Source organism: Colossoma macropomum, unplaced genomic scaffold, assembly GCF_904425465.1.
Source record: "Colossoma macropomum unplaced genomic scaffold, Colossoma_macropomum, whole genome shotgun sequence".
NCBI lineage: Eukaryota > Metazoa > Chordata > Actinopteri > Characiformes > Serrasalmidae > Colossoma > Colossoma macropomum.
Genome location: NW_023494786.1, coordinates 12,636,868 through 12,662,186, shown reverse-complemented (window position 1 = coordinate 12,662,186; position 25,319 = coordinate 12,636,868). Strand labels below are relative to the sequence as shown.

Sequence of the window (25,319 nt, the reverse complement as noted above, 5' to 3'; positions counted from 1 at the left end):
GAAGTCCAGACAAAACCTTATCCCTCTGTCTTTCTTTGGGACCAGGACTAGGGGAATGCGCCATTCACTTATAGACGGTTCAACCACTCCAAGTCTCAGCATCATCTACACTTCTTTTTAAGTCTGGTATGAGATGTGTGAGCAGTCTACAGTTTGTTTGTCAGCCTGCTGTTGTGCTGAATCAAGTCCATGGCTCTTCTGTGAACAGGTCTTTGGGTATGACTCATGCTATTTCTTGCTGCTGCCATGGTGTGAGGTGTGACAAATCCATGCTCGTAGTTTCACCTCCTCTCACTGGAAAGTACTGCTCACAGTTTTCTTCATCTTCAACCACTTGAGCAACATCTGACCAGTGAGGTTTGTTGCTGGTCCTCTCCACAGCGTTAACATATTTATATGAAATGACTGCAATGTCTTCTTTTGGTCTGGCAGTAGCAATTCATATGTGGTCTGCCCCAGCCTTCTCTGGACCACATATGGACCTTGCCACTTTGCCAGGAGGCTTGTATATGAAGTGGCCAATGAGATGAGTGCTTTATCACCTGGCTTCAACTCTCTGTCTTTAGTGGCTGTGTCCTACCACTTTTTGGTTACGCTGCACCTTTTCTATGTTCTCTCTCACCATTCTAGTCAATTGTTCCATCTCTCATCTTTAAGACATAAATAAGAGTGTTCATCTGTTTTTCTGTGTTTTCTCCTTCCCAGGCCTCTTTCAGCACATCCAGAGGGCATCTGACTTCTCTGCCATAAAAAAGATGGTAGGGTGAGAAACCAGTGGAAGCCTGTGGTACTTCTCTATAGGTGAATAGCAGCATCTCTTTCATTGTTTTATTAAATGATCATGCCATCAATCAGGGGGTGGTATAGGGTAGACCTGATACCCCTAATGTCTAATAACGCTAGAACTTCCTTCAGCTGTCTAGATGTAAAATTAATGCCTTGATGGGTTAAAATGTCTTTTAGTACATTAACATAATCTGGCATGTCTTTACTTTTCAAAGTGGAAAAACTTCAGGGTATCAAGTCGCATAACTGCAAATGACCAAGGTATAGCAGTTCTGCTCTGGCGTCTTGGTAAAAGCCCCACTACATCCATAGCCATCAGCAGAAACAGGCAAATTTATAAGAGGCCCTTTTCGTGTTCTTTTTTAAAGTTGATAGCTGGCGTACCTGACACTCCCTGCTGTACTCAGTGACATCTAGGTATTGGTGAGACCAATAAAACCTGCTCGCTATCCTACTTTTTGGTGTTTTGGTGTGCCCTAGATGACCTGCCCATGGACCAGCATGTCCAAGTTTAAGAATTTCCTGTCTCAGTCTTTTCAAGACTACAAACTGTTCATGTTCTGCCTTAACTCCATACAGTTTATCATTCTTTAGAACAAAGTAGATCTCCACAGCACACTGGTTTTAGGGTCTCATTCTCTTTTTGTAGCTGCCCTATATCTGCTGGGAGAGTCAGCGTTGTTAAATCTGGGCTTTTTAATTGTTCTTCAACTACTGTGCCCTACTGTTCAACTTCTTGCCTTCTTTCTTTCTTTCACTTGGGATTTTCTACATAAGACAACTCATTTAGTAGCTGCTTATTTTCATCTGCTGCACTCTCTAACATAGCCTGATTTCTAGTGACTACCACTGCATCTGCATTATTATGGCTAGTTTGTAGAAGATCAATCAGTAGTGGAATATCCCTGACAGTATTACTGTCAGTCACTCCTACGTTTAACAGGTACGCCTGACCTTCAATCTCAATGTTAGTTGCAGAAGTTGGGTATATTTACTCTTCTCCATGAACACACCTCACTTTTAGCTTGCCTGACTGACTAAACTGGCTCCCGGGTAAACATTGTCTTCTCACTCACTTCCCACTTCCTCATGAATTCTTTGCGCCGCTGGAGCCTTCTTTGGTGCCATTCTTTGTCCTTAGGATTCGTTGTCTGTTGGCTATAGCCTTCTACTGCTTTCTTTGTGCAAGCCATTTGTGATGATGGATTTCAGTCATCTGGTTTCCCACTGCCACCATTTGTGATGACTGTTGCGTGTTGAGGTAATAAACCCAAGGTGTACCTCCTTTATAGAGTAACTACACCCTAAGACCTTTTTTTTCCATTAACAGCTGAAATGCACTGCTCTGTAATAATAAAATACACCAGCCTTGCTTAAAATGTCAACACATCTTTCCAAATTGAAAAATCATTTTTATCATTGTCAGTTCCACCTCTGCAGTACCCCTCTGGTTCAACTCTGCTACAGGCGCGGACGACATGTCTTGGTACCAAAGTACCATGACACGTCACAGTATGCATATCAGTCAAATAATGTTACCGCCCCCTAATGACGCCCTACTTACCCCTTATATATATACTAAACACATAAAAACGTTTCAGATGGTTAAGAAAACCTATTTTGGCTTAATTGCTGTTTACTATTATGTACTTGGGAATAAGAACCATATTTAACAACTTAAGTGAATGTGAAATATTTTTACTGTGCAAAATGGCTCAATAGAGAATATATAGAGAAACCTATGGTGCATACACATCAACAACTAGGCTAAATGTTGTTTCGCCCCCAAATTAACTCAGTTATTGGTCTAATATCTGCACCTTGTACACTCACACTTCACAAAATTCACATAAATTTTGCATCAATGTAGTCACATATTTAAATATACAAACGCAAAAAGAGACAGAAATACAGTGATGTGAATGAAATATTTTACTTTCTGAATGTCTTGATTTTTCAGTGTGGCTTAGTGTGGCTGTACCTTTTGGCTAGTTTCTCTCATTGTCATACCATGAACAAGAATGATGCACATATCACACTGTAATATGCTGAATCACTTGTCTTCTTCATCCTCTTCTTTACCAGCTTCTCACCTGCGGTCTTCCTCTGGTCAGTGATACACCAAAATAGCTCACCTGAGTTTTCAAGCAGCATTACTATTGTGTTGTTTGATTGTACCTTTAGGACTATGTGTGATCAAAAAAGCTCATAAGTGGTGAAACCATGCCAAGTGTGTTATTTTTTTTTTTTTATGATTAACATTTTTTATAGATTTTTCTCTTAGATTAATACAAAACTACACATATCAGTATTTGTAACATAACCCCCTTTATCCTCCCCCTTCCCACCCCAGCTGTGTCGGTGCTACATTCATGACCTGGTTTAATCCAGTGCTGTACAAGGCTCTGTATCATTAAAAGAAAGGGAAATAAACAAATAAATAAATAATAATACTAATAATAAAAAATAAAATAAATATACAAATAAGTGAGCAAACACATAAGCCATAGAAACAGATAAATCAATCAATAAATAAGCAAAACGACAAAATAAATTAAGTAAAAATGACAATAACAACAAAGCGGATCACCACGTTACTCCTCTTTAAGAGCTCTCTATAAATCTTAAATATTCGATGCAGAATTTTAAATTGTATAAGGCGTACTCTAAGGTCTCTAAAAATTATTTTAAAATTTTGACATATTCGTGCCCATTCATTCTCTTCCAGTGTCAAGTTTAAGTCTCTTTCCCAGACTTTTTTAAGGCCATAAGACTACTAACTTGTCTCGTTCCTCCACCAAGAGAAAAATACTTAGAGATTAGTCCATTAGTCTGCACAGCTGCTTCAGGTCGGTGATATAATAGCTTAATCCACCTTATAAAGACACTCACAAATCCATACACCTTAAGTATTTTAAATAGATAGTTCCATTCCACCATATCAAATGCCGTTTTGGCATCAAGTGATATAGCAGCAACTGTAGAATAGGAATCAGCTACTGCCCACATAATGTTGATAAAACGCCTAAAGTTATCAGCAGGGGACCGGCCATGAATAAAGCCCACCTGATCGATTTGTACTAAGAAAGTAATCACTCTGCACAAACGGACTGCTAGAATTTTTGACAAAATTTTTACATCTAATGAAATCAAAGAAATTGGACGATAACTTTTGCATTCACAGGGGTCCTTACCTTTCTTAAGAACAAGGATAATCAGTGGTTGTGACAGAGTAGGGGGCAGTTCACCCTTTTCAAAAGCCTCCGTATACATGTCAAGCAAGAGTGGGGCTAGTTCTAAAGCATAGGTTTTAAAAAATTCTCCAGTAAAACTGTCTGGTCCCGGAGCCTTGGCAGAAGGCAAGGCCCTAATAATTTCAATAATCTCTTCTACTGTTATGGGTGAATCCAGACCCTGTTTTTGCTCCTCTGTCAGTCTGGGCAGTCTGAGTGGCTCTAGAAAACTAGATACCTCCTCCTCCGTGGAGACAGAAGTTGGTCGATAAAGATCAACATAAAAATCTTTAAAAAAACCATACTGATATCTGTTGTTGCAGTTAAAATGGTGTCTCCTGGAGACCTAATGGCGGGAATAATGCATGATAGTTCTTTCTGTTTTATATATCTAGCGAGCAATCTCCCTGCCTTATCCACTGACTCAAAGTATGTCTGCTTTGCCCTGAACACAGAGAATAATAATAAACTATTATACTGATATTTTAAATGAGTTAGCTCCCTCAAGCTATTATGTGAAACCTGACGTTTCAACTCTGTTTCAACCTTTTTAATTTTGCTTCCCAAGTCTAACATTTTTGCCATCTATGTGAGGCATACTGAATAATATTAGAACTGCCTTAAGAGCCTTCCAAAACTACCTCCGCAGAAGGCGATGAAGCCAAATTAATCTCAAGATAAGAATTAATTTGTGCTCTTAAAGCCTCTCGAAACTCTGAATTTTGAAGAAGCGACGAGTTTAATCTCCATCTATATGTTCGACATCTGGCATTCTGAGGTATTAATTCCAATCTCACCCAAGCATAATCGGAGACTAAGATATTACCAATAGAGCACCTGGATGCTAAGGCAACCAATGATTTCGAAATTAAGAAAAAATCTATCCGAGAATATATTTTATGGACTGACGAGAAAAAAGAATAGTCACGCCCAGATGGATTCATGATTCGCCAAATATCAGTTAACCCTAGAGTTTTGCACATCCTCTGGACAGTTAATAGGGCTTTAGGAGATCTCAATCCCGTTTTGCTGCTACGGTCCAGGACACCAAGTGTGTTATTTGTGTTTCACTATAGTGACTGGAGTCTTGTTTATTGAATGAAAGTGCTCTCTGCATGACCACTAATTGTACCTTTTATTTAAATTTGTATTTGTTATGCAAAATAAAGTTAGGACAGTGGTCAGCAACACTGGTCCAGGAGATCTAACTTCTTGTGGAGTCTAGTTCCAACCGCACTCTGCAACACCTGCTTCAGCTAAATACCTTTTTAAGAGACACTGATTGGCTGGATCTTTTGCATTAGTGCAGGTAACAGGATGGCAGCAGGTTAAATGCAGGTTGTAAATAAACTCTGCCAGAAAGTAGATCTCCAGTAGGAAGGTTGATGACCCCTGATTTAGAAAATAGGCAAGATGTGTGTAACAGGACATTACTGACTGATGTTTGCTGAGCTTTACTTTTAGTAATTTAAGAAAAGGTTTAAGGAACTGTGTTTGGAGATTTGGTGTGGTAGCAATGGGAAGAAAAAATATAAACATGCTGTGGCATCCTACTCCTGTTCCTGTGCCTTTTCTGGTATAATAACAGAATAGCAGCACACAAGTTGCTTGAAGTTCTAATTTATTTCACCATAAGGGCTTATTCTGATTGAGTAAAGAAACTAACATTAGTATATAGAAAATGTTTGTCCTTTCCAGGTGTCATACTGTGAGGCTGCAGATCTGAGAGCTCACACACAGGGGGAGGAGTACTCTGTCTCAGACTGGTCACCTGAATGATGGAGGTGTTAAATTAATAAATGAAAGCAATACAATTACGTTAATATTGTAAGAATCATTTAGCCTAAAGAAATCTTACTTGTTTGGTAGTAATCATAAACTTTGATCACAGCTGGTTTGAGGTTCTTGACTGGAAGCACTTGTTTAAGATGAAGCTGATAATTCATAGGAGAATTCCTTGGCACCTGTTATACACACAAACACCAAACAAGAGGTATTTTTTTCTATCTGCCATTCTCAAGCATAATAATCATGGTCAATTTCTTAAATCTTTTATTTAGTTATTGAACTTAAGACTTCATCAATGTAACTGCTACATAACTACTTTATATTTACTATGTAACTACTATGAAACTAACATGCAATTTCTGTAAGTTATGAGAGTGAGGAATTGAAGCGTGGACATACAGACCCCTTATAGGGATTAGGCCAGAAACATACTTAATGAAAGTTCGACCAATTCATTCCAAAAACTCGGTCCCTCGGTACAAACTCACCGTGCGATCTCTTGTTATTGTGGCAGTTAAAACACTCAGTACTGAAGAGGGCGATACAGGACAGATCAGAGAGGGATCTACTATTATCCCAAAAGCCTCAACAGCTAAACATGGACAAGTAGAGGAGAGTAAGCCGCTTTACTTCTTCTGTTAGAATGGAAGGGTGATAATGTATCATATTACTTTAAGCACATGTAAGCCATCTTTGTGTGAGACTCAACTGCTCGTCTGCTATGGCAGTTGAGAAAGCACGCTCGCAGTATAAGATTGCTTGGACAGACTTGGCTGTTGCGATAGTGGCCCTTGCTGTGACGCTCAGAATGCAGCTCGCGCTTGCACTGCATTATGAAATGCGTGTGACACATCTTTGAACGCAACTATGCGCAAAATTCCATCTGCATAGCTCAAAGCGTCTGCATTTGCACACTTGCATGAAGTATGTTACTGTGTTGTTTCTCACCTCTTTCATATACATGATAACATGGTCATCTTGGGAATCAACCCGTTCCACAAGGGGACTGTTTTTCAGCTAAAGAAACAATATAATAACCATAATAAGTTGCATATATGTAATGCATATGGAACATACGACCTGACATCCTAACACTGCATAAAAACAAAATGATCTGCCTGCGTTAGAAAAAACAGTACCACTTACAGCATTGGGGTCTGCTGTGAACCCTGATAAGACTTTCATATCCACTATGACCATGTTAGTCCTTTGCAATGCTCCATTATATCTGAAAAAAGTTACGCTCTAAATTTAGTCATTAATTAATAAAATCCACATTTATACCAAATACATCAGGACAGATACCAGATACTACACAGTTTTATTAACAATCAGTAAACCCACCTTGCAGACAGGTTGCAGCTGTATGCCAATAAAAATACATATAGTAATGATTTTATAGTTTCCTCATAATAGATTGATTAATAGATTGATACAATCTTACGTGACTATGAAGTTGATGGACAGAGTTTGGCCAAATGGTTTTGTACAATCTCCTTCAGTTGTAGCCTTGATGCTTAATGTACTGGGTCCAGCAGGTGTGGGGATATTGTAGAAAAGAGCCATCTGCAAGTGAGGATAAAAGAGAACGAACCACAGAAACAGCTTACAAAAAAATAATTTCTTACGCATAGTGGACATTACACAACTTTCAAAATCTCAGTATTACTACACTGCTCACAATACTCCACATTTATCATTTTCAACCTGTTGTTTGTCGATATTTGGCGAGATCCATAACAAAGTAAACTGAATACAAAATCCTGCTGCTTCACAGAAATAAATGTGAAATGTGAATATCACATGCCAAAAGGAGGCTTGAGAAACTCGCTTTAGTTGATGTTTATGCACTAATTTGTGCAGACAAAATAAAGAGGACCAAAAATCTATTTTTAATCATAACAGTATCAAAATCATGATAGCAAGTCAATTTGAACCATGATAGGGGTGTCTAATCTTATCTGCAAAGGGCCACTGTGGCTGCAGGTTTTCATTTCAACAAAGCAGGACTACACATGATCATTTGTTTGACGGCTGAGTCATTGATTCAACTAGTGGAATCAGGTTTGCTCCTGCTTGTTTGGAACGAAAACTTGCAGCCACAGCAGCCCTTTGCGGATAGAATTGGACACCCCTGATGATAGAAATTCAGCCTGAGATAACAACTTGATGTATCTGAATCAAATGTATGTGATACATAGCTCCACTGCTAAACTAAAGAAGCAAACTTCAAACACCACATTAAAGTTTGCTGATTAAACACATGTAAGGGGAAAATTGTGTAAATGTATTGGTCTTCAACTCCTGCGCTGTTTGCTGATATAGGATTCATGTTGTAGTTAGAGTTGTTGTAATTATGTCTTTTGTATAAATTAAGTCTTCATTTATTTACAAAATTATACATAAAATTACATCAGGCAAGCAATTTTACATGCAGTAAGTTCATCTTAAATACTACAGAAATGATACTGTTACCATCTACAAATGATAAGGTACTTTGGTGTTGGAATCAAGTATCCTGTATTATAAATACATGTCTGGCATTTTTAACAAACCAAACTACTTGAAAATTGGTCGAGTTATGATGATTTTAATTGTGTATTTACTGCCTCTATAGACATACATGCATTAGGAGACATGGCTGCCCCATATCAATATTTACAGTTGTAAAATTCTGGTTACAACTGTAAATGTGTTTTATTCTATAAAGTGGTGGAAGTATAGAAAAATGTCTGACACATCCTTTATTTTAGGATTTGCAAAGGACCTACTTACTAGAGGCCACCCACCACTGACATACTTTCTAGCCAGACACAGACACTCCTACTGAGGTCTAATGTGTGATATGCAGTGAACCAGACCACTGTGAGGCATATGAAGAGGGGTGGATGCAATCTTTCAATGCTTAAAAAACAATTGTTTTACATCTATATAATTATATAGTTATGTTTACAATGACATTTTGAGGGGGACAAGTCTATTTTATCTTCTATCTGTCCCCCCTGTAATTGCCATCTATGCACGGCTGGCAATAAAGAAAAATCAGCAATCAACTTATCACTTTTGTTTTGGTCAGTACCTTCAATCAAACTGATGCTGTGTTCAAGCCATAGATAATGCTGAGCAGATGCAGAGTAGAAAGCAAGTAAACAATAGGACACTTTCTGTATGCTTTGCAAATGCTATCTAACATTGGCTAAGTCACATCTTGTCACTGTATGACTTTGTCTGTATAAAATATGCACTGAGCTTCATAGTACCTTGGACATACTGAATGACAGTAACACAGCAACATGAATACTACTCACCAAATGGTACTTTAGAGAGATAGTCTGTTGGAGCAGACAGAGCTATACACACTGACCTGAACAGACACACAGACGGAGCCCTTCACTAAAATTCTGTATTTGCCAGGAACATCCTGCAGTGGTCTCTCCTGGTACAGTAACCTGTTGTTCTCGTTCACATCAAAGTGGTGACTCTCTTTATCTGACTTCACAGTTACTGTGCTGGAGCCATCAGAGCTGAACACTTTAGTGGAGTACAGAGCCAGAGCCTGGAGGGCCACCACTGTGTCCTGATCCAAACACACAAAAATAAGGAATTACACATGCATATGACAACACTGAAGACATGAGAAGGACTGGAATTTGAGTACCTGAGTAGAGGAGAAGCCTCCATAGGGATTCTGCTGCCTCACCAGCCAGCTGACAATCCTGTTCGCATAGCCTAAATCAGCAGCAGTGACTTCAGCTGTAGTCAGAACAGCTAGCAGAACATAGGAGCTGATCTCCACTGCCAAGGAGTCAGAGTCATCTGATGCTGACTGAGACCAGTGAAGGTGGCCATCTGTAATTAAAGAGACACAAAAGTCCAATTAGCCTGTCTAAATATCTTAAGAGATAATAAACAACGCTGCATGACACTAATACAGTCCAAACAGCTTTTAAGGTTAAAAGTTTCACCATGTAACTGTTACAGTTATTCTAAATATTTCATACCTCCTGAAATGGCAACACTATCCAACTTCTTCAGCAGCAGCGCTCGAACATCATGCTCTCCAGCCAGACTGAAAGTGTAGGCCAGCAGTGCAGTGGTGTAGGTGTTTGTCAGGTTGCCAATAGAGGACTTTAAACATGATAACCCTTTACTCACAACAGGATCCTATAAAAATATAAAATAGGTATAGGAAAATGAAACCTTAAGTTACGCGGCAACATCATAAAATCAAAAATCACGTCTCAAAAATATTTCGCATAACCATTCACAAAAATGTTATGATATACACCACCAGCCATTGCTTTAAGACTGCATGTGAATTACAGCTTCCCATGTGTAATCATACCATGACACTGAACTGGTTAACAATGCGCTTATCAATTCAACACTTTTTCATGAATACAGAATACAAAGTGTGAAATATCTACACTATATCACTACACTTTGCCACTGCTTGTTTACTTAATGCCGATAGACAGCAGAGTCTATATCAATCAGTTTGAGGAAACCAGTGGTAGGAAGAAAAAAAAAAGGACCAAGCCCAAAATGGCAGCTTTTAGTAGTGTTAAAATGAAGCATTATTCAGTAAATCAGCAAAAATGAATCAAGGCAAGTATATTTATACAGCATCTTTCATACATTGCTGTCATTCAAAATGCTTTACAAATGAGAAAAGTCATTTAAAAAGTAAAAGAGAATAGAAATTAAAAACGATTAAAATGATTCAAACCTATGATTATGATATGATTTAAAATAGACTTGAAAGAGATGATCATTACATTAAAATCAAATTAGAAATTAAATTGGGATAATTAAAAATTAGTATAATAAGTGCCATTACAGAGGAGAAGGTCTAAAAATGCTAAGAATGTTTTAAACTGAGCTGAAAAGCCTGCTCAAATAGGAACGTTTTAAGCCTGGATTTAAATGCGTCTAATGTTGGGGCTCTTCTTTACCTTCGGCAGGACTAACAATAAAGTGCAGAATAAAATGCTTACAGAAGCTTAATTTGTGTGAAATGCACAACTGAACAGATATGTTTTCAGTCTATTTTTAAAAAACGGTAACAGTCTAAGCACATCTCACATCTTCAGTAGGTTTATTCCAACTGATGGCAATGTACTGGCTGAATGCTGCCTCACCATGTTTAGTTCTGGTTCTAGGCACTGTCAGGTGGTCAGGCTCCACTGATCTGAGGCTTCTTATAGGCCTATATTTTACCAGCATATCAGAAACGTAAGTAGGACCTTGTCCGTGCAATGATTTATAAGCAAGAAGCAGTATTTTAAAATCTATTCTGAAACTGACAGGAAACCAGTGTACTGCTCTGAGTACTGCAGTGGTGTGTTCATATCTCTTTGTCTTTGTTAGCACTCTGGCAGCAGCATTCTGGATGAGCTGCAGCTATCTCACTTATTTTTGAGGAGGCCAGTAAGGAGACCATTACAATAATCTAGCCTGCTGTAGATAAATGAGTGGACGAATTTTTCTAGATCCCTGACATTTGTAAAATGTCTGAATTTTGCTATGTTTCTTAGATGATAAAAAGCTGACTCTGTGATTGATTTGTTATGGCTGTTGAAGCTGAGTTCTGAGTCAATTTGGACTTTGAGATTTCTGGACTTGTGTTTTAGCATTTAAAGCCTTAGAACAGGAAATTAAGACACATCCAGTTATCAATGAGTTTGATGCATTTATACCAACAGTCTACAGAACTGTAGTCGTCAGGTGAACAGGTGATGTAAATCTGGGTGTCATCTGCATAGCCTATGGTAGGCGATTTTGTAGCATTTAATGGTTAAAGAGAAGTGGTGCAAGAGTCGATCCTTATGGGTCTCCATAAGTCAGAGGAATTCACTCTAATTTATTGCTGCCGAGTGCAACAAGGTAATCTCAGCCATATATATATATATATATATAATATATATATATATACACACAATTTGAACCAATTTAGGACTATTCCGGAGAGTCCTACCCAGTTTTCCAGTCTATCTAAAAGAATACTATGGTCAACCGTGTCAAAGGCAGCACTAAGGTCCAAGAGCACCAGAACTGAAATTTTACCTGGGTCGGAGTTTAGATGGATGTCATTTAGGACCTTTACTAGAGCAGTTTCCGTATTGTGATATGGGCGAAACAAGTAAAATAACTTAGTATAAGGTTTGTTTTTCTGTTTGATTTCTTAAAATGTTAAAGTTTTATAGGAAAACTTGCAAACAGACTTTTACAGAAAGAACAGTTAATATTGTTCCACTCAGCAGTGATGGTTACAAACAGTTAAAAAACATTGCCAAGCTAGTTTGTGTTTAATGTGAAACCAAATAATCTCTATAGGAGAGTCCTTGGACTCTAACCAGGCCAAAACCATTAGTAAAAACCATTAGTATTTTGGACATGGCCCATTTTTTTTGCTGAACAGTGCACACAGAATCTTGACAAGACAAAGCTGGAAGCAATGGTTCATGTAAGAGAGATGATGAGAGGGCAGAACTAGGGTGGACAGAGAGAAGGTGTAGCCTTGCTGCTTATCTCGACATAACATGGACTTGCACGCGAATAATGACTGATGAGTTAAGCAGGACCAGGGACTGGAGATGGTCTGGCATTAATAGCCAGACCATGGCTATGGTGGAGTGGAGACGTGACACAGGGACAGGAGACTACCAGAACCGGAACTCATCTGACTCCTCAAAGAAAAGTGGAACAGCAACTTCTGCATGGCCTCTTAGACTGTGGCATCCTTGACTGTGGCGTCCTTGGTGGCTGAGTCTCCTGTGGGAAGCTTGGCGGAAAGTGATCAGCTCTGAGGAGAGTGAGGTATTGTCCTCCAAAGCAAGTTTGTCTGGGAACAGTTTGGCTGGATGAGGCACTATGACAGGAATGGTTGACGTGCAAAATTAGCCATGGTGGTCTAGCTACAAAACAAAAGCTGGAGGTGGAGCACCATTCCCCCTCCTCCCACCTCCCTACAAAGATTTTCTCCTGCGCAGTCTGAAGCCTGGCTTTATTTTCCTGAATCATGTCGCAAAGTTTGAACAAACATAGCATCCAATGGTGGCATAACATTCTGTAATACTCTGCTGCAGCTGAGGAGACAGGATGTATTAGTGAGCTCATTTTATTTGATTCAAGGTGTTTGACAGAAGGAGCAAGTGGATCGATTATGGCAGATTTAGAAACTGGGAGCAAGAAACTCAGACCTGTGACAGAGCATTAAACCCAAAGCCGGGAGACAAGAACAAAACTTAAACTTCAGAACTAGACTACACAAACACAGCGTCACATCACAATAATTCCATGCAACAAACACAAGTGAGACAAGAACTATATACACCAGTAAAATAGTAAGTAATACTTAAGACCTAATATTATGTTGCTTTTTGCTGAGCTTCGATTAGGAAATTCAGCTCTATACAGATACAGACTATAATTTGAACTAGATCATTAATGATCTCACCTTGGCAGTGTTTCCCAGTTCAAGCAATGATGCAGTGATGTAAGCAGTCATGGTCACATCATCATGAACACCACCCTACAAGACATTGGAACATTACATTACTATAACATTAAAAAAAATTCAGAATTCAGTGCTGTGGTATCTAATAACTCACCTTCATTCTGTTGTTGAACAGCCTTCCCTGTCTTATAAAACAGCCGTTCGGTCTCTGCTTACTCAGCAGCCAGTTCTTTGCACTATCAATGTTTTGTGGATCAATAAAGATGTAACGCTGTGCTTTGCCAAAGGTCCTTAGTACAAAAGCAGTTAACCTGGTAGTGGAGATACATTTGCACATGTATGTTAAGTGTCTGTGTACAATAGGTTCAAGCAACACACAGTGATTTACAACAACTTGTAGTATCTTGTCTAATAGCTGAGTGTGTCCTGATTTGCTTTGGGAAGTTCTCACCATGTATTCCCCTCTCCACTGCCAAATGTGCTGTATGCACCATCGCCATGCTTGTAGTTCAGTTGCCTCTGATATCCTGCACAAAAAAATACATTTTATCCTGGTGGCTTCGGCAGAGTCTATTCAGGATTGCTAGTGTCATCATACAATAAATTTTTCATGAAGCTAAGTTCTCTCACCACTCTTAAGGAAAGCAGTAGCTCTCTCACGGATGGCTGCAGTGAGCTGTCCAGTGTTCTCCAGGTACTGAAGAATGTAGATGTTGGGAGAAAGAATAGCAATGTTTTGTTCTCCACAGCCATATGGCATCTTCAGCAGTCCATCAATATTCTTTAGTGCACGGCCCAGTATGTCTCCTACAAAACAACACAGTAATATAGTTTTATTCAGACTATTACACCTGGCAGAATAAATCTGAAAATTATTTGAAATAATCCATACCCAAACCAAATAATTAAACCCTAATATGCATTATGTGAAACTGCAACTGGCTATTTAAACCATTTCAAGCAGCCATAACTCTAAAATACATGTAATGTATATAAAGCTTTGAACCATTTAGCAGGTCAGCAGATGGCAGTTCATGTTGTGCTGTAGTTGTAACGTAGGGGCTGAGGCAGATTGCAAGTACGAAGTGACTTTATTAAGGGCATTCCTATAGTAATTGTCACAGCAGGAAGGTGTCAACCAACAGGCAGGCAGGAAAAGATGCAGAGCCATAATCAGACAACAAAGAGAGCAGCAGGGGTCAAAAATTACTGAAAACTAAACACAAGAAAAAGGCTGAGGACTCAGGTACTGAACACGGGTAGCAGGGTATATGCAGCAGTCTTAGTGAGATCAACACAAGTTGCAGGTGTGTGGGAGGGGAGGAGAGTGGGCGGAGCATGGAAGAGTCAATGTCATTCTCCCCAGAGACTGTCTAGTCATTGAATGTTGATTGTAGTTCCCATTTTTCTGAGATTATTTCGTTCATAGGGGGCATTTAATGTCAATGTGAAGTCTTACCAAGGAGCAGACTTACTAAAAGATGCTATCTACTGATACTTTGCGGTGGTGGGGAGTGGCCAATTTAGTGGCTTATCCACTAAGAATGTCCTTGCAAAAAAACACAGGCACAATTTCATAATGAACATCAGAACAATATAAACCCATTTGGCTTTATGTATGAAAGCCTGTTTCCCAGGCAGGAGAAAAAGAAAACATCATACTTCTATGATTGCGGTTCAAATTGTGACTCATTAGCTCTAAATAATGACTTATTTTCTCATGATTGCACTATAGTGAGTTGACATAATGAAAGCAATGACAGTCATAGTCAAGTAAAAAAATAAAATATTACTCATTGAGGAAAGTACGTGATTACTTTGACTGAGTCCATTTGGAAACTGCGATATTGTAAAATCCCTTTTTAATTTTGGTGAGCACAACCAGGTCGTTTATAAACTGCATGATTTTGAACTTGTAGTGAGAATAACCTCTTAGCTCTGTGCAGCCTATCAATAGCTGTGACATTTCTGCAGCAAAACCACAGTTACAGTAACAAAACAACAAAGTGTTAAAGCAAATTTCAGTAATGCAGGGACTGCACAACCTAAGAGTTCTCAATAAACAGACCCTCTTAAGCAAATCCCTGCATTTTTCATTTCCTCCCAGTATTTTGTCTTACCAAGCACTGAAACAGAAGCTCGTGCTGATCCCTCTATCACATCTTCAGGAAGAACCAGCTCCAGCTCCTCTGAAACACTGTTTCCTGTGAAACAAACAGGCAGCTTTATCTTTATTGCTCCCAGTTACCCAAAAGCTTCTCAGTGTTAAGATCATCTTAACTGATAGAGTTCAGTGTGATGCTCTACTATTCAAGAATTGTCTCTGTGTTAAGATGCTTTTGGAAAACTGTGTGTGCTACAACTATGTGAATACTGACTCATTAATATGAAGGGTACAAGTGTAAAGATTTAAATTAAAAATTCAAATATGTGTAGGACAAACCCTGTGGACATAGCAACCAACTCTGGCTCTTTGTCTTTTCAGTTCCTTCGGCCTACGTGAGAAATTTCTATGATTAGGTCATACTAAGAACAAAAACAACCATCAATTTGTGATTTCTAAGGCTAATTTTTAGTCCTACCTGTACAAGCAGGCTTCGTGTGACTGTGTCAATGCGGCCTCTCTCAGGCACACTCACAATCTCATTGTCACACACAGTCTGTGACTGTTCTGCCTCAGCACTGACTGTCACATTCAAGACCCCTAAAACACATCAAAAGATGCAAACAGGAGTTTATTAGCACTAAAAACAATTCAACAGAAATGTGAGATTATGTCTGAACTTAAGAGGTTTAGAACTCACCAAGCACAGAGGGAACAAGAGTCCATTTGAAGGTCTTTCTACCATTTGCACACAGACAGGATGAATACTCTCCATCAGAGGAGGCTTTCAGAGTGCATTGTGAGGAAGGAGCTGGAGTCACTTTAACCTGTTCGTGAAGCACAGGAGATCAGCTTACTGTGGATGTTAAGTGATGAGACACTGGTGAAGACAGAAAATGTTGATCTTACAGTACCATAATGCACTTGGAGAGATAGTTGAAGACAGTGGCCTTCAGCTCAAACTCCTCTCCCCGGATGATGGAGTAGGGCAGCGAGAGCTCCAGGAAGAACGGCTGGAAGACACGAAGCTGAGCAGGAGGAGCCACTCCCAGACCTCTAGAGGACAGACAGAAAGTGTCCGTCTCCCAAGTGGTGATAGTGTCAGGAACGGTGACAGGAAACTGTGCTGATCCAGAGTCTCTGTGGAAAAGCAGCACTGACTCTGTTTATCTTTAATCAACAAAATAAGTCAATAACTATATATACATAATTCACTCCGTAGCAGTAAAGTTTATTATAAATCAAATATGGCACACCAAAATATCACTCTTAAAAGAAAAGCTTCCTAAATGGTTCTCAGTTTTTAAAAAGCCTTCAATTAGCTGTAGGGAACCCTCCCTGTCTAGGCCTTTAAAGATGGTCTAATGATTTTTGTATGAAAAATTACAAATAAATCTCTGTGATTTTAGTTCATTTGGTGCATAAACTCAAGTATTGTAGTAATTCTCTCATTTTATTGTTAAAATTTGTTTGGAAACAAAAGGGTTAAATTATTAAAAAGTCCACTGGCAAATTTTTCAGTTCAGGATTTTTTTTTCTCCACAGTATCTGGGAGTTACAACCAAGCAAGCTCTCCCATTATTTAGACCTTCAGGAACCAGGAACTGAACTTACATAATCACTAACATAATGAGGAAGTGACAGTGGAATTAACCAATCAGGTTTTGATTTCCAGTGGGTGGGACCAATTTTATGAGAAAAAACAAAAATTTAAATTCTATAAAGATTCTTAAAGATCTATCCATGGCATCACGTCTATGTTATTGCTCCAAATATTTTTTGGAACCTTTATCTTTAAGAATGATATGCTAGTAAAATTTCTTAAGGACTGATATTCACAGCATCATTTAACAACTGAACATAACCACACAACACAATGTATAACATCAAGGCCAAGTGAAAATATGTCTGCATGAGATACATTAGCCCCATCATATTATGCTTTTTCCTCAGTTATTAATCATAATACTGATTCAGAAACTACTATGACACTACAATGCAAGTTTTACAGTTAAGAGAGTGAGGAATTTAAGTAGGAACTTACATACACATTACATTCTTTAGGTTTAGGAAATGAACCTTAATTACTTTATACCACATCAAAGAACACATTAAATTGAAGTACACAAAAAAGTAACCATGAAGTAAAGTCACTAACCCCACTTTTACAAGTTGCCATAACCAAGTTTCTGGAAAGAATTTGCGTACTGTCTCGATGGACTTGATGGTTGAACTATGCGCCGGTAAGGGTTTTTCATCAACAAAGTGCTGCACACTGTCATCTGTTAGGCTGTAGGCTGACTCTAATTCCAGATCTGCAATTAAAGTGAATAGCTGAAAAAGAACATACGTCATATATGATTATACAGTTGTATGATGTATAATCATATATGATTATACATCATACAGCTGTCAACGGTTCTCACTGTTTATTTCATCCCAGTTACTCCCTGTCCAGTCACCACTTATCTTATGTCTCCACTACACCCTGTTTCCTCCCTAGTCCCAGCTTGTCAGTCATGCTTATCACCTGTGCTTTGTTAGTCTCCTGTGTATAAGTAGCCCCTGTTTCTTCATGTGCACCAGGCCTTGTGTGTTTACTACTTAAATATGTCTATTTATCTCTATAGTCAATTTTATAGCCTGCTCTTATGTTTTTTTGCTCTGTTTAGTCTCTTTCACTGTTTATTTATAGTTTATTGTTTGCTTCTCCAGTGTTGTTGCTTATTATAAATAAATTCTATTCTCGTACTTACATCGGCTTGCCATCAGCATTTTTTTTTTTAACTCCTTAAATGGCCAGGGCCCTCCTGTGGGCCCAAAGTTTTATTACACACTTAAATACTCTAAGAATAGCTCAGACAGTTTGTTTTAAAGTCCCTGTAGTTACTGAATAAGAATTAAGGATTTTAAGGGGTTAAAGTTCTTGTTTATTTCTATGAATCCAAAAAAATCAATAAAGAATATTCTAATAGTCTTGATGTTACTCATTAATGAAACAATTCATGAATAAGTTGAAAAAAGTCTGGACATACCGTAGGAATAATAATAGTTATTAACACATTTAGTGTCTTTTACAGCCAAGTTAGTCGCCATCTTCAGCCCCACACTCTGTCAGATGATGAAACGTCATTATTCAGTATAGAATGGCACATGAAATGTGTGACAGTTTCAAATTGCATAGGTTTATTTTCTAGCAGAAACAGTAGATTTTAGATTTGATTAGGACTAGTTAAATAATATTTGTAACACACATATTTACACAATCATTTACACCACATGTGACAAGAAGACATTGTTACCTTTAAGGTATTGTGAACAGGATGTTTCTCTGTCGTCTGGTAGGGATAACACTTGAGTTCATCTTCAACTTCAAAGACATAATCTGATACTAATTTCGCTGGCAACAAATCGAAGACCTATTAGTATGAAAAAAAAATATATTTGCATTATATAGCTACACTATGTCTGAGAAAAACTTTGTGTCAGTTTTGCCTGAAAGAATAGAAATTTGAAAAGAAAGAAAAAAAACAAAAAACCTTCTAGTTTGTTGCTAATGTACTAGTGTAATTCTTAACTGTTACACTTTCACATCTCAGTATCTGCGTGCTGTGGCTTCACATTTGTCCTGTCCTCACTTCTGTTATATCTGATCTAAAGCTACAATGAACTTCTAAATGTTTATTGCAGAGACCACAAACACCATCCAGCAGCAAACCAAGCTCTGTTCACTCCAGTTATGGAAAAGATACTATAAACTGAAACATACACTATATGGAGTGTTGTACTGAGACACAACTCTTAATCATTGAATTCAGGTGTTTCATTCAGTCTCATTGCCACAGTCGTACAAAATCAAGCACCTAACCATGCAGTCTGCCTTTACAAAGATTTGTGAAAGAATGGGATGTTCTACAGACCTCACTGAATTCGAGTGTGGTACTGTAATAGGATGCCACCATTGCAAGTCAGTTCACGAAATTTCCTCCCTCCTAGATATTCTACAATCTTGAATGAAAAGTGGAAGAATTAAGGAACCACAGCAACTCAGCCATGAAGTGGCAGACCACGGAAAGTTACAGAGTGGGGTTGCCAAGTGCTGAGGCGCATAGTGCATAAAAGTCACCAATGCTCCAGACCTCCTCCAGCAATTAACATCAGCACAAAAACTGCCCCGGAAACTTTATGGCATGGGTTTCCATGGTCACGCAGCTGCATGCAAGCCTTACATCACCAAGCACAATGCCAAGCAGCAGATGAAGTGATGTAAAGCACGCTGCCACTGGACTCTGGATCAGTGGAAATGTATTTGGATAGGAGAACGTTGCCTGCCTGACTGCATTGTGCTAACTGTAAAGTTTGGTGGAGGAGGGATAATGCCATGGGGTTGTTTTTCAGGGGTTGCCGTAGGCCCCTTAGATCCAGTGAAGGGAAATCTTAAAGCTTCTGCAAACTAAAACATTTTGGATAATTGTATACTTCCAACTGTGGGAAAAGTGTGGGGAAGGGCCTGTTCTGTTCCAGCATGACTAAGCCCCAGGACATTTTAATACAGCTGATGTAATGACTCAAACATGTTTTTTGTTGCCTGGCTCTGCATTTACATACCTCTTGTCATGCATGTCAATTCCTTGACTAACTATTTATACATTTAGTCACAGTGAAAATTTTTTATTGCTTATAATCGCTCTGTCATGAAGAACTTGCAGAGGTACATTCCCCTCTTCAAACACCTCCAAAACTCAACCACATCTTCAAGTTCTCACACTAACCATTAATCTTAAGGGAACATTTTTCTTACCTTAAATTATCCTAAAGCAAAAGACAGCTAAGTAACTTTATGCACCGCTTGAGGGATTAAATACTGACCAGCCACTTCATTATGTAGACCTCCTTGTTTCTACTCTCACTGTCCATTTTACCAGCTCCACTTACCATTTATGAGCACATTGTAATCTACAATTACAGACTGCAGTTCATCTGTTTCTCTACCTAGTTTAGTCAGGACCAAGACAGGACCACCACAGAGCAGGTATTATTTAGGTGGTGGATCATTCTTAGCACTGCAGTAACACTGATGTGGTGGTGATGTGTTAGTGTGTGTTGTGCTGGTATGAGTGGATCAGACACAGCAGTGCTGCTGAAGCTTTCAAACACCTCACTGTCACTGCTAGACTGAATCCACCAACCAAAAACATCCAGCCAACAGTGTTCTGTAGGCAGCGTCCTGTGACCACTGATGAACAACTAGAGGATGACCAACACAAACTGTGCAGCAACTGATCAGCTACTGTCTCTGACAAGGTTGACCAACAAGGCAGGAACATCTAATAGAGTGGACAGTGAGTGGACAGTGTTTAAAAACTCCAGCAGCACTGCTGTATCTGATCCACTCGTAACAGCGCAACACCACCCAAATAATATCTGTTCTTTGGTGGTCCTGTGAGGGTCCTGACCCCTGGAGAACAGGGAGAAAGAGGAATAATAAAGAAGGCAGAGAAATCGGTGAAGACAGTGTTTAAGTGTAGGACTACAAAGTGCACCTTCACGGTAAGTAGAGCTGATAAAATGGACAATGAGTGCAGAATGAAGGAGGTGGTTTTAATGAAGTGGCTGCTCAGTGTATAAGGGAAATTTGATTGTTAAGGGAAATTGTAAGGATAGGTGACAATTTCACTTAAGGAAACTCTTATGTACCACCTAAGGGTTTTTTTTTGCAGCACACTTAACCTGGTAAAATACTTAAGCTTAAACCTAAGGGAAAGTTCAGCTTGAAGTGTTTTATGCAACTGGGCACAGGGTCTTTCTTTGTAACGTACAGGATTTCCCTGGAGACCAGGGACACAAGGAGACAGGAGGTAAGCACTAGTAATGTGCTTTATTAAAATACTCAGATTATTGTGATGACAAGAAACATCAAGATAAGGTGATGGTTGTGGAATCCATGAAAAGTTAAACAGAAAACAAACAGGAATAATAAAACAATGCTGAAACAAACACAAGAACTACAAAAAGGACTGGAAACTAGAAAACACAGGGAAATTAGAAATGAAGAAAAAACTAACCTCAAAACAAAGGCAATGCTTCAAAAAGAGCTGTATTGAATGGGGAACATTAATCTTTAAAGGAAACAAGAACCAACTGTGGACAACAACAAAAAGGAAGAGCATCGAAGTATGAGGAGGAAGTCGAGGTGGAGGAAGTACCACACCAGGAATTAGGGAGGAGCAAGGGTAAAGAATGGAATATAAACAAAAACACATGGACAAGGCAAAGTAGAATAGCAAAAAAATCAGATACAAAAGGTACAAAAACAAGAACAGACAAGTGGAACATACTGGATGAAATGTTACAGAAGCCCCCTCTTCAACGTGCAACTCCTAATGTGTGAAAACAAATATGAAAATCAAATGCACACTGGGAGCTGGAAAAGAAGAGTAATCCAGAAAAGTACACGAACATAAAGAGAACAACGACTTTTAGGCAGTGACTTAGCAGAGGGTTGGACATGTTTGGACTGGGCCTGGGACTGAACGTAACAGAACGGACAGCTTTGTACAAAATATACTCTGCATGATTAGTAAGCAGTTTCCAAATTACTCAATTTTAATGTGAGTTGGTCCTCAGAGTATCACCCCTTGGTAAATGGCCAAAGTAGTCAAAGTTAGGCTCTTGAATCAACAAAATGAATTTTTTAATCTTTTCAGAATCTTTTCAACAAAACTGAAGCTATTTGTTGCCATAGGTGGTGTATGCACAAAAGTCTGTTTCAGTGTATTTTAAGGTATCAACCACTGTTCTTCCCCTGGTCTGACCAACTACCTGATGTTCTGGCCATGAATGACTGAATAAGAAATAATGAGCAAATATGGGGAAACTACAGCCAGACACACATCATGACTGAGACTAGGCCAAATGTCGTAGCTATCAGCTATCATAACACCTATGCCTTCCTGTGCCCATGCACATTTTGTTGTCCCTTTTTAGATTATGAAACAAGTTAATCATGTCCCTTGTAGACTTCAATTGCACTCTCATTATCTTATCTGGCCTTCAATTCATGTTTTTCTATTGAAACATGTGTCTTCACTGGCATGCAGCTTCAGATGTTGATGTTGCTGTGGATATTGGGCAAGAGAAAAACACCAAAGTTCACAGTCTGAATGGCCTATAACTGAGACACGTCTCTTTTTACTGTTTACTGACAGAAGAACTCTGAAGTCTGAATACCTATATGTACAATGGCCTGCCTTCATGAAACTTCTCAAAGTTGGAGTACTGATCTAGGATCAGATTCCTCTCTTATCTAATATGACTTTACTAACAGGAAAAGATCCTAGATCAACAGTCCTACAACAGCTTTATGTGCCCATGAACCACATCCCAGAAGGTTTAAAACTATGAATGTTCAGCAAATCTGAACTTTACCTTGTCAGCATTCAGGCGTTTTCCTGGTTCCATAATGAAAACACTCTGATCCACAGCACTGAGTCCACACAGTGAACCAGGCAGAGCTGAAAGCTGGAGAGTGTTTTCCTCACCAGGAACTGCCTCAGTGGGAGAGAACTGCAGTGAGACCTGAAGATCATGATGGAAACATGTTTATATTGCTTTTTCCACAGTAATGATGACAGATTGCAAGCCACCAATTATCCTAAAATACAAAAACAAAGATATAAAGATCCAAATGTGTTAGCATTACCTTGTGTCTGAAGCATTTTTCAACATTAAAATTCTTGCTAGCAGCGATGACGTTCTCACTGGGCAGCACACAGTACACCAGAACCTGCACTACAGGAGCCAGTTCAGCATCAACAGACAGTTTGAATGAGACTTTTCCCTCTATGAGCTTTTTGGATTCTTTCACCTCAACTTTCTCATATCCATGATGGACTATGGCTCCTTTAGACAAGACCTGCACCAAAGAACCAAAATTCGTCATACTGACAAATAATCAACTACACTTCATTTCAAGCTGTCTAATTGTAAATATTCACTTACATACAAAATTACTGTGTGTCCTTACCGTGTATATAATATCAGTGCTGTAATTCTCTGTGGTTTCTCCAACAATGTAGTATTTAATATTTATGTAAATTTCTGAACTACATGGAATCGGTTCCTTTAAGCTCTCTATTGATAATTCACTATGCACAGGACTGTAAGGTGTAGCAGGTTGGAGGAGTGGTATTTGTGCTTCACTGAACGTAAAGAAAGGTTTTTTGTCTTCCTGGTATAAGTTGTCTGGATAGACACTTGCCTAAATAACAATGAAACAGGAATTTACTTTAGTGAAAAACAGTGTAACAGAAACTCTCAGAAAATATTTGGTCATCTTACCATACCAGTAGCGAAATCTGTGTTTGAGGATGATCAGACATATTTACTGAGAAGCTGGCCAATCCATTAATATCTGTAGTAAGATGTTCAAGTAGCTTTGGAGACCACCTATGACCTTCCAAAAGGTACACTTTCTTGTTAGGTACTGGCTTTCCACTGAAGGTTGAAACTCTGATCTGTTGATCAGTGAAAAACACACACACACACACATTTTTGAAGCCGCTTATCCTTCTGGGTCGCGGGGGTGCAAAAAATACATCTGTTATCAAATTGTCAATTCCAAAAAAAAAGTGAGAACCACACATGCACAACAAATGAAAGTACTAAAGAAAGACGTATGTAAAAGACTCACCTTTCCCTCTATAATTGTGTCCCGTTCAAAGTTTTTGGGTAAATCAAGAAACTCAGCTTTACCAATTTCATAAGTAATTTCTATAGATTCAGATTTTTCCATGGAAATGTCTAGAACAAAAATAAGCACGTTACTATATACATAATAATGAAATGCACATTGTTTCTTTATAGTGATCTGCTATTAGTGTGTTTCTCCCTCAAGTATACTTTCCCTACAGTATGTGTGAAGACTCACCTGCTCCTTCCTCTGTCACCGTAACAGTAGCGTCAAGAGAATCTTTCAAATATTGTTCAAATTCAGAACTGATGAAATGCGACATGTTGAATACAGGAGAGGCACATCCATTCTCTTTCATCTACAGGAGAAAAAAAAACTTGTGAGAACTGTCTCATTAGTCAGAAAAACTGTATTAGAAACATACACACCTCTACAGTTTCAACCAGGCACGGTGAAATCATGGCACCACTCCGAGGAAAATACTGTGTAACTTTCCGGCACACTTGCACCAGAGCTTTGCCAGGTACTGGCTGTCCATAAGTGTACCTTCAAAAATATACTGTTTTAAGCTAGGCAGAGAGAATATATACAGTACGGCATTTTTCATATCATACATATACATTCATATACACAGTGTACTTTGTTGTTTGAAAATCATTCTGCAAGAATTTAAAGCAGTGGTACCCAAACTGTGACACATATTCAGGTTCTGACTTTAATCTTGATTTAATTTCATTCTGTTATCTGGCCAAATTCTAACATGAGCATATCTTAGGATGCTAACTTTAATCAAAAGTAAACGCCAGATTTTTGCATAGCACTGTGTGTACAGTCAAGTTGTAGTTAAGATCACTAGAGGGGAGTCAGAGTCAAGATCAAGACCTGGACACATGAAGTCTGAGTCAAGACCAAGGCCAGAAGTGGCTGGTCTTAGTCAGAGAGAAAAAGACAGCACTGAGCCCAGGTTTTTTTTTTTCTAGAATATACAAACAAAAAGAGGTAAGGTGGAAAAATTACATTTGTTTGTGGTTAACTGTAAACTCATTATCATTCATTTTACCTATATATATGTATCATAATTTATAATGTATTTTGTAAAATATATAATTCAGTAATATATATCCTACATTAGGATATATATTATTATTCTCTAAAACAAAATTTAGAACCACCACCTAAAGTCAGCTGAAGTTAAGCCATCATGGCAGGGATCATTCAGATTCTCAACCAGCAGCAAAAGATTTTATTTACTTAATT

At 38.6% G+C, this 25,319-nt stretch overlaps 1 protein-coding gene across 1 annotated transcript in view; it reads right to left on the bottom strand.

The window, feature by feature from the left end:
- Positions 1-5,623: 5,623 nt before the first annotated feature.
- LOC118826946 (alpha-2-macroglobulin-like) overlaps positions 5,624-25,319 on the bottom strand; it is a 31,746-nt gene continuing 12,050 nt past the window's right edge. The window contains exons 8-34 of the mRNA XM_036598050.1: positions 24,491-24,608; positions 24,300-24,420; positions 24,063-24,172; positions 23,716-23,886; positions 23,397-23,630; positions 23,073-23,285; positions 22,799-22,948; positions 18,673-18,789; positions 18,406-18,481; positions 17,529-17,685; positions 16,285-16,510; positions 16,071-16,197; positions 15,849-15,970; positions 15,710-15,761; positions 15,387-15,470; positions 13,897-14,073; positions 13,718-13,793; positions 13,421-13,577; positions 13,267-13,341; positions 9,809-9,971; positions 9,466-9,656; positions 9,172-9,384; positions 7,252-7,373; positions 6,954-7,035; positions 6,756-6,824; positions 5,878-5,983; positions 5,624-5,790 (exon numbers count right to left, since the gene is read on the bottom strand). Coding sequence (XP_036453943.1) covers positions 5,750-5,790; positions 5,878-5,983; positions 6,756-6,824; positions 6,954-7,035; positions 7,252-7,373; positions 9,172-9,384; positions 9,466-9,656; positions 9,809-9,971; positions 13,267-13,341; positions 13,421-13,577; positions 13,718-13,793; positions 13,897-14,073; positions 15,387-15,470; positions 15,710-15,761; positions 15,849-15,970; positions 16,071-16,197; positions 16,285-16,510; positions 17,529-17,685; positions 18,406-18,481; positions 18,673-18,789; positions 22,799-22,948; positions 23,073-23,285; positions 23,397-23,630; positions 23,716-23,886; positions 24,063-24,172; positions 24,300-24,420; positions 24,491-24,608 — 3,550 coding nt within the window. The 3' untranslated portion in view covers positions 5,624-5,749. The remainder of the gene's footprint in view (positions 5,791-5,877; positions 5,984-6,755; positions 6,825-6,953; positions 7,036-7,251; positions 7,374-9,171; positions 9,385-9,465; positions 9,657-9,808; positions 9,972-13,266; positions 13,342-13,420; positions 13,578-13,717; positions 13,794-13,896; positions 14,074-15,386; positions 15,471-15,709; positions 15,762-15,848; positions 15,971-16,070; positions 16,198-16,284; positions 16,511-17,528; positions 17,686-18,405; positions 18,482-18,672; positions 18,790-22,798; positions 22,949-23,072; positions 23,286-23,396; positions 23,631-23,715; positions 23,887-24,062; positions 24,173-24,299; positions 24,421-24,490; positions 24,609-25,319) is intronic.